The sequence below is a fragment of the Bacillus rossius genome, chromosome 16 (assembly GCF_032445375.1).
Source record: "Bacillus rossius redtenbacheri isolate Brsri chromosome 16, Brsri_v3, whole genome shotgun sequence".
NCBI classification, from domain to species: domain Eukaryota; kingdom Metazoa; phylum Arthropoda; class Insecta; order Phasmatodea; family Bacillidae; genus Bacillus; species Bacillus rossius.
The window spans coordinates 5174686-5187342 of record NC_086343.1 but is presented as its reverse complement, the minus strand read 5'-3'; the positions used below and the strand labels follow the sequence as shown (position 1 = coordinate 5187342).

Here is a 12657-nt window from a genome sequence, read left to right as displayed (position 1 = left end):
TGATTCGCTAATTCTTCTGTTAAAGATTTTTCATTGGCCCAGAGTCCTTCAGATAAACTGTGGCCCAATCACTGAAGCAAAATAATGTCAAAAGTATTTGGACTCTATCCTATCGCGAAATGAATCCGCGAATTTTACAGGACTCTATACATTATTAATTTCAAAATTGAAATGTTTGATATTTTTCAGACCAAAAATAAACTTTGATAGTGCGACATGATTGAAGACATATGTGAGGTTATCTGTTCCGATTAGGGACTGGAAAAATTCGCAGGTTCAACGACCTCCAGGATAGACTCCACGATCCTGTGCACACTCGGGCAAACGTCACCTGTTCATTGGCTGCTGACTTGTGAGGCGTCTCAACTGGGAGACTCGTGATTCGATCCTGCTTTGACTGAGGGCCTATAGTTGGCCCACAGTCCTCCAGTGAACAGTGAACCAATAGCAGGAGTTGCACAAAGGTATAGTTATTTGCATTTCAGCACATCGCAAATGAACAATCGAATTTTTCCGGTCTCTAGTTCCGATATATTCGATGGATAGAGACAGGAAAAATTCGCGGGTTCATTTCGCGATAGGCTAGAATCCAAGTGCGTGTAACTTATTGCCGCTTCAGTGATTGGAACACATTTTGCCTGAAGGACTGTGAGCCAATGAATGACCCTCAACGTAAGAAGTATCGAATCATAAGCATCCCAGTTAGCAGGTGTCACGAGTCAGTAGCGAATGAGCTGGTGTAATATTCCCGCGTACATAGAGGATAGTGGAGTCCATCCTAGGGGTCATTCAAACCGCGAATTTTTCCAGTCCCTATAGATGGAGGAAAATTGGGAGCCATTTCCCCTCCAGCTGTACTGTCAAAGTGTGTCGGAGACAAATGTCTGACCGTGTGACAGGGCCTTCGGACACGGGAGCCGCTCGGACGCGGTGTTGCCATATCGCTTCCTCCAGCTGTAGGTACTGTCAAAGTGTGTCGGAGACAAAAATGTCTGACCGTGTGACAGGGCCTTCGGACACGGGAGCCGCTCGGACGCGGTGTTGCCATATCGCTTCCTCCAGCTGTAGGTACTGTCAAAGTGTGTCGGAGACAAAAATGTCTGACCGTGTGACAGGGCCTTCGGACACGGGAGCCGCTCGGACGCGGTGTTGCCATATCGCTTCCTCCAGCTGTAGGTACTGTCAAAGTGTGTCGGAGACAAATGTCTGACCGTGTGACAGGGCCTTCAGACACGGGAGCCGCTCGGACGCGGTGTTGCCATATCGCTTCCTCCAGCTGTAGGTACTGTCAAAGTGTGTCGGAGACAAAAATGTCTGACCGTGTGACAGGGCCTTCGGACACGGGAGCCGCTCGGACGCGGTGTTGCCATATCGCTTCCTCCAGCTGTAGGTACTGTCAAAGTGTGTCGGAGACAAAAATGTCTGACCGTGTGACAGGGCCTTCAGACACGGGAGCCGCTCGGACGCGGTGTTGCCATATCGCTTCCTCCAGCTGTAGGTACTGTCAAAGTGTGCCGGAGACAAAAATGTCTGACCGTGTGACAGGGCCTTCGGACACGGGAGCCGCTCGGACGCGGTGTTGCCATATCGCTTCCTCCAGCTGTAGGTAGGTACTGTCAAAGTGTGTCGGAGACAAAAATGTCTGACCGTGTGACAGGGCCTTCGGACACGGGAGCCGCTCGGACGCGGTGTTGCCATATCGCTTCCTCCAGCTGTAGGTACTGTCAAAGTGTGCCGGAGACAAAAATGTCTGACCGTGTGACAGGGTCTTCGGACGCGGTGTTGCCAAATCGCTCCTCTCCCAGACCAGCCCGCAGCACGGACGCGTGCACGGGCGTGCAAGTATGCGGAGCGGTGGGGGTATGGTGGGGGTATCAGCTCGGCGGCGGAACACCCTACCGGCCGCCGGGGGTACTAATTTCAATACCTCCGCCGGAAGGTAATCAGAGCGCAGGGCAGCGCCCCTACAAGAGAGAGGGCGGTGTTTACCGCGAGGGGGAAGCCGTCCCAATTACGCCAACGGCAGCGGAGTTAATAAAAACGTGTGTGTCGGGGGAAATAAAACGCCTATTACGGGAGCCCGGGCAGAGAGAGGAGAGAATCCGGGAGCCTCGAGATATCCCATCCGCGGACGTGGAATAATGGAACAATTGTGTGTGTGTGTGTGTGTTTGTGTGCGTCGGTTATTACAACGCGGGCAACACCGCATACCCAACCATTTCCCCCCCCCCCCTTCCCCCCCCCCCACGGCCGGAGCGCCATTCCCTAATTGTCGGCGTGACGTCACGTCATTAGGGTTTTTTCCTTCCCCACACGAATTATGACGTCCTTTTTAGAACCCACGAGCCTTGCCCAAACATCTTCATCTTTCTGGACATGTGCCGTTTATCACGTGTGTTTTATTTTTTATTTCCCCCTTTCGATTACGTCATTTTACGTGCTTTCGTGAAGTTGTAGAGTAGGTATTGTGAAATGATTTTACGCAGCTCGGTTTGTAAAGATGATTTTTTTTGACGTGATAACGTCTTATAAATCGATGAACGCCGGCTGCACGCACGAAAAATTGTCACTTTCCGCCTGAGCCGAGCGTGCAAGAACCGGCCATTCACCGTGTGAGAAAATCTTCTATAATTAATATCGAACAGGTTGAGGCGGGCTTTTTAACTATTTTTTCGGGATTATATTTAAACAAATTGTTTAAATTAAATTTGCGAAAACCGTAAATAAAATTTGAAATTTAAAAAGTATGAAATTTTTCATCAATGTTTTGTTATGACGTTATCACGTAAAATTATCGTCCGTAAACCGACTTGACAGACAACCCCCCCCCCCCCTTTTTAAATATAAACTTTATTTAAAGAGTCCTAACCCAATTTTATTGAAATTATAATAAGAAAAAGTGAGCGAGTCTTGCAGTACTCACCAGAGATGTGTACAATTCTAACTTCGGTAACGAGTAAATTTGTATTTTACTCACATTGCAGACACACAATAGGAAACAGGGACACGAAATTTTAACAGAGAATTCTTTAAAATAATGCCGAGCTTGATAAATATGTAGGTAAGCATATTGTTAGAGACCTGTAAAATTCGCGATTTCAAATCCCTAAAGGATAGACTCCATGATCCTCTATGCACTCGTGCAAATTACATCTGCTGATTGGTTACCGACTCGTAACACCTGTTGACTGGAATGATCGTGATTCGCTAATTCTTCTGTTAAAGATTTTTTCATTGGCCCAGAGTCCTTCAGATAACCTTGGCCCAATCACTGAAGCAAAATAATGTCAAAAGTATTTGGACTCTATCCTATCGCGAAATGAATCCGCGAATTTTGCATGTCTCTACCTATAGTTAAGCAAATTGTGTTTTCAACTAAGTACATTTATTGACGCGAATCACAAGTAGCTTCCGCAACCGCTGCTAGAATTCGCTGCCTGGGCAGCTACGTCGACTATCGAATCATTGGATTAGCAGACCGAATTTTTAAACTAAGTAGGTATATAATGAAACGGCCTAGATAAACGCGAAAAAGGCCTTGAATAAAAAAAAAAACCTTGGCTTTGAACCTGATTTTCTACAAGGAATTTTATTGAAATACTCCCCATTTTGTTACAATTCACTAAAGAGTTAATATTATAAAGTTTCATTTTTGGGTTTGCGAACTTTGGTTCCGTTCATGAGACTTCCGTTCCAGTCACGTAATTACTCCTAACAAATATCGTATACCGAGAGCGAAGATGTTACACATAAAAAAAATTGTATACATTTTGCCAAATCCCATTCCAAAATCTTTGCGAACTTACCAATTAGGAATGGGTACTAAATTAACTACGTACAGATCACACATTTTACGTGTTAAAAATTATAATAGTTGCTAGGAAAATTCGTGACGTCATTTATGTAGGACATTTTTATAAAATACCTATATATTTTATATGGATGTTCTAAATTTTATAGGATGTTAAAACTTTAGGTAGTAAAATAAATTTAGGTGAAATGAATAACAGTCATTTCATGAGCTATCCAGTAGCATTGATTTACCTTTACACTCTGAAGTTTAAATTCCGTGATTTCTAGTTATATTTATCAAAATAGACTAACATTTTAAAAATGGTTATTTGACAAGTAGTTATGCTAAAAATTACGCAACAGATAAAATAAAAATTTTAGTTTCATGAAAAAATTACACTTAAATATTATGGACACCAATAAAACAATGCTTCGCGTAGTTATTAAATGCAGGCATTTTTCGCGAAAAAAATCTGAAAGCCTATTAGACTGCAACTAGCTATACCCGCACCAGAGGTTTCTTCCTTTTGATTGGCGGCCGCCTGCGAGAGAAGTCGTTGCCTTTTTTGGCTGAGCCACTCAGGACGCATTTGCTGCCGCAATGAATTACTGTGATTGGCGTTTTAACAATCGACATGTAGGTTAAAGAAACTCACCCAATCGTGAAACACAGACAATGCTACACTGTTTTAACTTTCAGCTTGTCTCGGAATCTTTTCGCGAAATATGCATGGCCCTACTGATTACTCATTTTTCTCGGTGTATCTTCGCTGTAAAATTTGTTGTCACATTTTTTTTTACTATATAAAGGAATTTATTAAGCAAAACAATTGCTTGAGAAATTTACCATCATTCCACACTCTCTCTCCTATACGTCTTTAGGAAAAATTCAAATGCATAGGAAATGTACCATATCTGAATGACAAATTTTCCATTTATACATCAGTAGACTTCTATAATATGAATAGGATGATAACCAAAAAAAAAGTGTTATAGTGTATGTACGTTTAAGACAGGGAAAAGACTTTAGACGTCAAAATGATTACCATCTGCTTAATAAGCCTATACTTAAATTTACAAAATACTTGTCCAAAATTTTCGAATATCATGAATAAGACGAAGTAAAGCGTCCACTTCTTCGATTGGCATTTTGTGGTGATCGGTTTGAGTCGGAAGAGCTTCGGCGGGAGATGTATATTTAAAGATAAAACTAATTTTTTTTTCTCTTCTTCCCCGACTAAAATTCGACCACCAGCTCTCCGGACAAGATTCGTTTCACCGGCACACGTGAGATAATCATCAAAGGTAGCAGCTGTCGCCCTAACCTCTCCATTATCTTCTTTTTTTTTAGTTCGGAGGAAATTACGAATTTCACATCATTATGCTAACGGGCCAGCACGTGTGTTCGGGCCGGGACTGTAATGGCGGCGATCGAGGTGTGTTCCGACGTCGAGGGTGCCCGAAGGAGTCACTTAAGGCAGCACCTGTGAGTCGGGCTCTCAGCCTCGTCAACTTGGCGACAGCATCGCCGTGTTCCAAACTTGCTATACCTAGGGACGTGAACAATTCGCGGTTTCGATGACCTCCAGGATAGTCTACACAGTCATCTGTACACTCGGGCAAATAACTACCAGTTCGTTTGGCTGCTGACTTGTGAGTCGTCTCAACTGGTATTGCCCCGAGATTCGTCACTTCTTTGGTTGAGGGTTTCTCATTGGCCCGGAGCCGCCCAGACGAACAGTGAGCCAATAGCAAGAGCCGCTTGAAGGTATACGTGTATGAATTTCAGACTATCGCGAAATGAATCTGCGAATTTTTCCGGTCCCTAGGCATAACACACAACCAAAGCAAGGAAGTCACAGTCGCTTAAAGCACACAAGTCGCAAGACGGCACGGCACCAACCTTGTAACTATGGACTGGACCTTAAGTGCTCTGTATACTCGGCCAAATAATGCCTCTACTTATAGGTAGAGACAGGAAACTTTTTGCCGAATCATTTCAAGATAGACTTAAATTCAAATGCTTATAGGCCTAGCTTCAAGCTGCTTTTGCTGTTGGCTCATCGTTCATCTGGTCAACCCTGGGCCAATGAGAAAACGTCAACCAAAGAAGTAACGAATCACAGGCAAACCAAACGTCAGGAGCCAATGAACTGGCATTATTTGGCCGAGTATACAGAGCACTTAAGGCTATAAGCATTTGAATTTAAGTCTATCTTGAAATGATTCGGCAAAATTTTTCCTGTCTCTAGCTATAAGTAGAGGCCCGAAAAATTCGCGATTTCAATGACCTGTAGGATAGACTCCATGATCCTCTATGCACGCGGGAAAATTACTTTTGCTCATTGGCTACTGACTCGTGACACATGTTAACTGGGATGCTCGTGATTCGATACTTATTTTGTTGAAAGTTTTTCATTGGCCGAGTGTCATTCAGATAAACTGTGGCCCAATCAATGATGCAGTAAAAAGGCAAACGTATTTTGTTTCTAGCCTATCACGAAATGAATCCGCGAATTTTTCAGGTCTCTACCTATAAGTATAACTTAAAAATGTAAAACAGTAAAAAAAAATTACCATGGACTTCTTTTGATAATTATTATTTATCACTGAAACAAAAAAAATTCTGAGTAATTTGATTTTAAAAAGTTATCTTCTATCACAGTGTGAAAGTTTAAAAAGTTTAAACATGATGTAGGTATATGATAAAAATAACTTAGTAGCTTTAGTGCACGTATCACGTTTCTTTAAACGTGTCCGCCGAAAACGCAAGCCAAGACGAAAGAAAGCTGTAGCTAAGATGGACGATATATTGCGTTTCGCTATCGCGCCTTGCGGAGATTATAAAACCGGTACTGTAAAATGTGATTTTTTGAACACTTTGCGTCTGGCGTTTTCTTGCGTATTTTGTAAACCCGGCCTTAATGTAATCTGCGCGTGTCACGTAACTTGTAAGGTTTCCTACAAATTTTTATAAAAAATAATGTGGAAATGAAACCCCGCCCCCCCCCCCCTTATCACACTTTGTCCTTCTCAGCGTGACGCCATAATAGCCTCGGGCACTGGAAACCATGTTTATTATGCGTTCATCTATTTCATGAACCTGAAAGCCTTCAAAAACGTACAAGTTGAAAGCGATTAGTTACAAAAAAAATTAATAATAATTCAAATGTAAACAGTTGATAAAACACTCGCTTTTTTTTAAAAAAAAACAAACATTAAAAACCTGTTGTTGATATTTGCAACACCTGACAGTTTAATGGTGTTTAATTAGCCGACTAGTTCACGTTGTTTAATTAGGCTGCTTCATATTTACATTTCAAGATAAGAAAGTCAATTACGAAGAATGGAAACAGGTTTGTCCTTGATAGTCAGACTTGACTATTAGATGATTTAGAATGGATATTATGCGAGGTTTACTTAGGAAAAAAAGGAAACAAAACAAGCAGCATGAAAGTTATAGTTGGAAACTTTTATTTTTAATTGTAGTAAGCTGTTCTGTAAAGAGCAAAACATGAATGTTTGCTATAGTGGTTAAGAGAATGTGTGTGGAGGCAATTTCTAGTGAAAACCATTTTTATTAACAAAATGAATATTATTTTCGTAGCACTGTAAAATTAAAAAAAAATCATTATAATATTTTTGTTTATTTGATCCGAAGATACACCAACGATTTATGTTATATTATTATAAAATTTTTTTGGCAGACTTAATTTTTCTTTCAAGGTAAAAATTGAAACAATCCTATAGTATAAACACATCGCAATTTATTAGACACATAGGTAACTTATTGAAACACAAGTCCGTCCGTGATTTACGACATAGTCCTAATGGTAAATGAATAATTATTGTGTTTAATTCGTTATAAACTGAACCTCTGGCAGCCAAGTCTTACGAGCGGCCATTTTTTAAATTCAATTGTTTCATTAGTCTGATCCCGCAAATCAGCCTTGTGATTTTACCCTGTACCAGGCAGAGCATAAAGTAAAACAGAACGAAGGATGTAACTGCTGGCATTGCACAGAAAAAAAAAGGAGGGAGGGTGGGAGTTTACAAACACAGGTTAGAAGCCAATGATGCTAAATATTTAAGAAACAAATATTATTTATCTGCAGTAAATGTATTTACCTCATTGAAATATTAAAATTTTTCAAACATTTAGATAATTTTGACACTGAAATAGTCTTACATTATTTACTGTTAGTTAAAAATTTTTAGACTGCAATTCGTATACTTATTCTATCGGTAGAGACCGGAAAAATTCGCAGATTCATTTCGCGATAGTCTTAAATTCATACACATATACATTTAAGCTGCTCTTGCTATTGGCTCACTGTTCGTCCTGGCTACTCTGGGCCAATGAGAAACCCTCAACAAAAGAAGTGACGAATCACGGGCGAACCAGTTGAGACGACTCACAAGTCAGCAGCCAACGAACTGGCCGTTATTTGCCCGAGTGTACAGAGGACTGTGTAGACTATCCTGGAGGTAGTCGAAACCGCGAATTTTTCATGTCCCTATCTATAGAGACCGGAAAAATTCGCGGATTAGTTTCGCGATAGGCTAGAATTCAAATAGTATTACCTCAGTGCTGCCTCTGCTATTGGCTCACAACTCACCTGGATGACTCTGGGCCAATGAGAAAAACTCAACTAAAGCAGAATAAAATCACAGACTGCTACGTTGGGACGTCTCACAAGACAGCAGCCAATGAGTGGGTGACATTTGACTGAGTGTACGTAGAGCTATGGAGTTCATGCTAGAGGTCATTGAACCCGCGAATTTTTCCTGTCCCTAACAATGGAACAAGAGCTGGTATTTTGGTGACCATCGAGGGCTAAAATCTGTATGACTCCCTGGGGGGGGGGGGGGGGGGCATTATGTTTATCATTCCCGTTTCACAGTTACGATTTAGGAAGAGCAAGCGGACTCTCTCAGATGGACCGGGGGGAGGGGTTCTGTTTCCAGGGGGAGGGGGGAGGTTATGGATGACAAAACCGTTAAATGGGTCCCTTATCAATGTTCTCCTCCTAACATGAAAGCTTTTCGGCAGATTGTAGGGACTGGAAAAATTCGCGTATTAAACGACCTCCAGGATAGACTCCACGATCCTGTGCACACTCGGGCAAACGTCACCTGTTCATTGGCTACTGACTCGTGAGGCGTCTCAACTGGGAGACTCGTGATTCGATCCTGCTTCGACTGAGGGTCTATAGTTGGCCCGCAGTCCTCCAGGTCAACAGTGAACCAATAGCAGAAGTTTCATAAAGGTGCAATTATTTGCATTTCAGCATGTCGCGAAATGAATCCGCGAATTTTTCCGGTCTCTACAGATTAGGTACTTGTGGTTGGGAACAATACGATGTTATCACTTCCTCTAAACCACTTTATGCTTTTCCCACCTTCCTAGTTAATAAAAAAAGACCCGATGAATATCCTTTGGTTTGGACTATCGCTTTTTAAACGATAAGATGAAAAAGGAAACATTACCAATGCCTAAAACTGAAATGGTCTTCCAGTATTTGGGGCAGGCTCAACGCAGATTTTCATCAGTGCATGTTAGAACCTGGGAGTAAAAAAGATAAAGGTTTCGTCAACCCATGGGGTCAATTTGAATGGAAACTGGTAACCTTTAGAATTTTTTTTTACGGACGTATGGTGCGATAGCCAATGCGGGTAGAGTGGTACGAAGTTTTGTCGGGACTAGAGAACTGTTTGTAATTATTAATAATATTGTGGCCAAAAATTGTCATGATATTACAATCCTCGTATGAATATAATTCCTGCCTTAAAAAAATAATAATTGATATTAATCGTAAAAAAATTAAATGAACTTAATGTAAATAAAAATATTTCGTCGGTAGAATGGTAAAATAAATTTTTTTACATAACACAAATTAATTTATATTTTGTAAAACTGTGCTCACAATTTGCTGATAAGCTGTCGTGGGATAATCATTTGGTAGTTAATATATTTGTTTACTAACACTAACAAATATACGTCAGATGCATCGGAAAATTCAATTGTCTGAAATCAACAGTAAGATTTCAATTGCGAACAGATTTCACATTTTAAATAATTCCTGATAGAAAATGTATATATATATATATATATATATATATATATATATATATATATATATATATATATGTCAATTAGATTAGGCAAAAGAGCACTGTGTGCTTGGGTGTATCGTTGTAAATACCAAATCTGTAAAGTGAAAAATTTTGTTTTTAATAAAAACCTATTGAATTTGAATTTGAAACCGATTTCGCACAGTCGTGTACTTGGCCTGCTATGAACTCGATTTTTTTTTTTTTTTTTAATTGTGAACCCTTCTTTACCGTCTGCAAAAAAACTTGGGACACGTCGAAGCGACTTCAGAGCCAAGTCGACCCATCGATAGCTGAAGCCTATCGATTAGTTTTTTATTCTTCTTCTTTCTTTCCAAGTAGTATCGACTCAAGACGTGGTGGTGGCTGCTTTCCTGCCCACCTGGGAGTCATCTCGTTGGGGGGATTGTCGCTGCGACAATGAGTCGGGTCAGAGCGTGGAAGGGACGGGACAAAGCCCGCCACCCAGGGAGCCCCTTTTCACTCCATCACTACCCCCCCCCCCCCCTCCCAGCGGCGCGTGACGCAGCTCCGAGCCAGAAGGGCAGAGAGGACCGCGTCTGTAGCTCAGCTGAGCGACCTACTGATGATGGCGACCGCGATGTCGACCGAAACGTCGGTGAACTATTTCGCCAAGGACGCGGCTACAACCCAGAAGCCAAGCTGCTTTAAGGCCACACCCCCCCCCCCTCCCCCGCCACTCACCCGGGCACACACACGGTGCGCGGAGCTTCAGGGAAAAACAACGCGATTTCAAAACTACTCAAAATATCCGAGTGGGGGTCTGCTTAACCAAAAGCTTTTAAGAGTTCGCTGAGGGCCGAAAAAGTACATTAGATTTCGGATTAAATTTTTAAACTGTAGTTTTATAAAAGTTAAAATGGCTGAAACCCATGTTTTCAGAGTAATTTTCAGGCGTGAAACAACCGGTACAGATATTTGAAAGCACTTAAAGGGACTTGCATTACCCCTGTATCTTCATTTCTCGGCCATATAATGTCACGGTCACAGCTCATACGCACGACGAGAAGACTGCGCGCCAGTCCAGAGGAGACACCGCGCTAGAAGCACCAGCGAGCGTCGCGCTTATCATCCCGCCTCGCCGACACACACACACACACACCCCTGACGAGAAGAATCTGCTGGTCCGACGAAGAAGGGGTCGGTCGCGGGTGTTCCGCGTGTCGAGAAAAGAGGGGCATGTCCAGCATGACTGCCTGGACCGTGCGAGCTTTGAATATATATTCTGTATAGAAGTCGCGAGTGGATAGGATTTACTCTACGTTTTTCAGGAGCGTATGACGAGCAGCTTGGGAACTTCACCGCCGCAGGGCGCTGCCGTAAACGCCCTGCATCGTCTTAGTTGTTATTTACACGTTAGAGCGCAGCACTGTCGCCCGCTGTCATTCCCCGCACCCCTCATCCATCATTCACTGCAGCTCAAGTTCGTTCAACGGGAGGGGGAAGGGGTGTTTGAAGAGTTCGACACTTGTCCGCCAGGGACCACCACGAGTCGATGCCCTAGAGATGGTGGCGATTGCGGCGGTGAATTAACCAACTACCTCAAAACCGTATTAGAAATTTTAACCTGGGCTGGCGACTTCTATACAGTATATATATTCAAAGGTGAGAGGGAACCAGAAGGTATGAAGGACATGGATGTGACAGTGGGATCACAGAGTCTGACAGCTCGCAGCAGCTCGAAGTACCAGGAGATCGCCTACAGTGTTCTGCGCGCCGACGAAGGAGTGTTCGAGGGCAGACGCCCGGAACGGGAAAGTGCAACTCGGGGCTGCCCGCACACAGAGATAATAAAAAAGGTTTGTTTTGAATCAAACAAATATTTTGTTTATGTGTGGCGAAACAAATATTTACTTGCTGTAACAAAATTATTTTTTGTTAGCTTGACCAAAAAATTGGTAACTAACAAAAAAAAATGATTTGTTACACCAAACCAAAATATAAAGTTGAGTAGGGACTGGAAAAATTCTCGTATTCAACGACCTCCAGGATAGACTCCACGATCCTGTGCACACTCGGGCAAACGTCACCCGTTCATTGGCTGCTGACTTGTGAGGCGTCTCAACTGGGAGACTCGTGATTCGATACTGCTTCGACTGAGGGCCTACAGTTGGCCCACAGTCCTCCAGGTCAACAGTGAACCAATAGCAGAAGTTGGATAAAGGTACAATTATTTGCATTTCAGCATGTCGCGAAATGAATCCGCGAATTTTTCCGGTCTCTACAGTTGAGTTGACAGAATCATTTTGGTCGGGTCAACAGAATCTTTCCCTACTACAAAATATTTGTTTGAATCAACAAAATATATTTATTTCGCCATATACAAACAAATATATTTTGTTGAGGCAAACAAACCTTTGTCTCAGTGCGGTCGCGCCACGGCAGATAGTGCGGAAGAGCGAGACCCGCTGGTAATCGCGAAGCTGACCTATGACCGCGAAGAGTCGGAGGACCGCGATGTTACATCTGCCAATAAGTGGGCCGTATCCAGTACTGCTGCCCCCGACACGTAAGGATAGCTTCGCAGCATGGTCCAGCACAGTACAGTGTCACCAGTTAAAAGACGAACATCAGGTTTAAGGAGGCGGCAGCGATCAGAACTTGCCAAAATATCTCCACCTACTTCTAAATATACCTACGCACGTAGGCTGTGCCTGAAAGGGATTTTTTTTTATGTTTTAGCTCTATTGTGTGTGGGCCGTGAATATTAGCTATTAGGCATTTTATATG

At 42.5% G+C, this 12657-nt stretch overlaps 1 protein-coding gene across 1 annotated transcript in view; it reads left to right on the top strand.

Moving 5' to 3' along the window:
* The window catches only part of LOC134540295 (forkhead box protein B1-like), a 41678-nt gene extending 29238 nt beyond the window's left edge, over positions 1-12440 (top strand). Inside the window, exons 3-4 of the mRNA XM_063382954.1 lie at positions 1766-1939; positions 12313-12440. Coding sequence (XP_063239024.1) covers positions 1766-1939; positions 12313-12440 — 302 coding nt within the window. The remainder of the gene's footprint in view (positions 1-1765; positions 1940-12312) is intronic.
* The last annotated feature ends 217 nt before the right edge of the window (positions 12441-12657 follow it).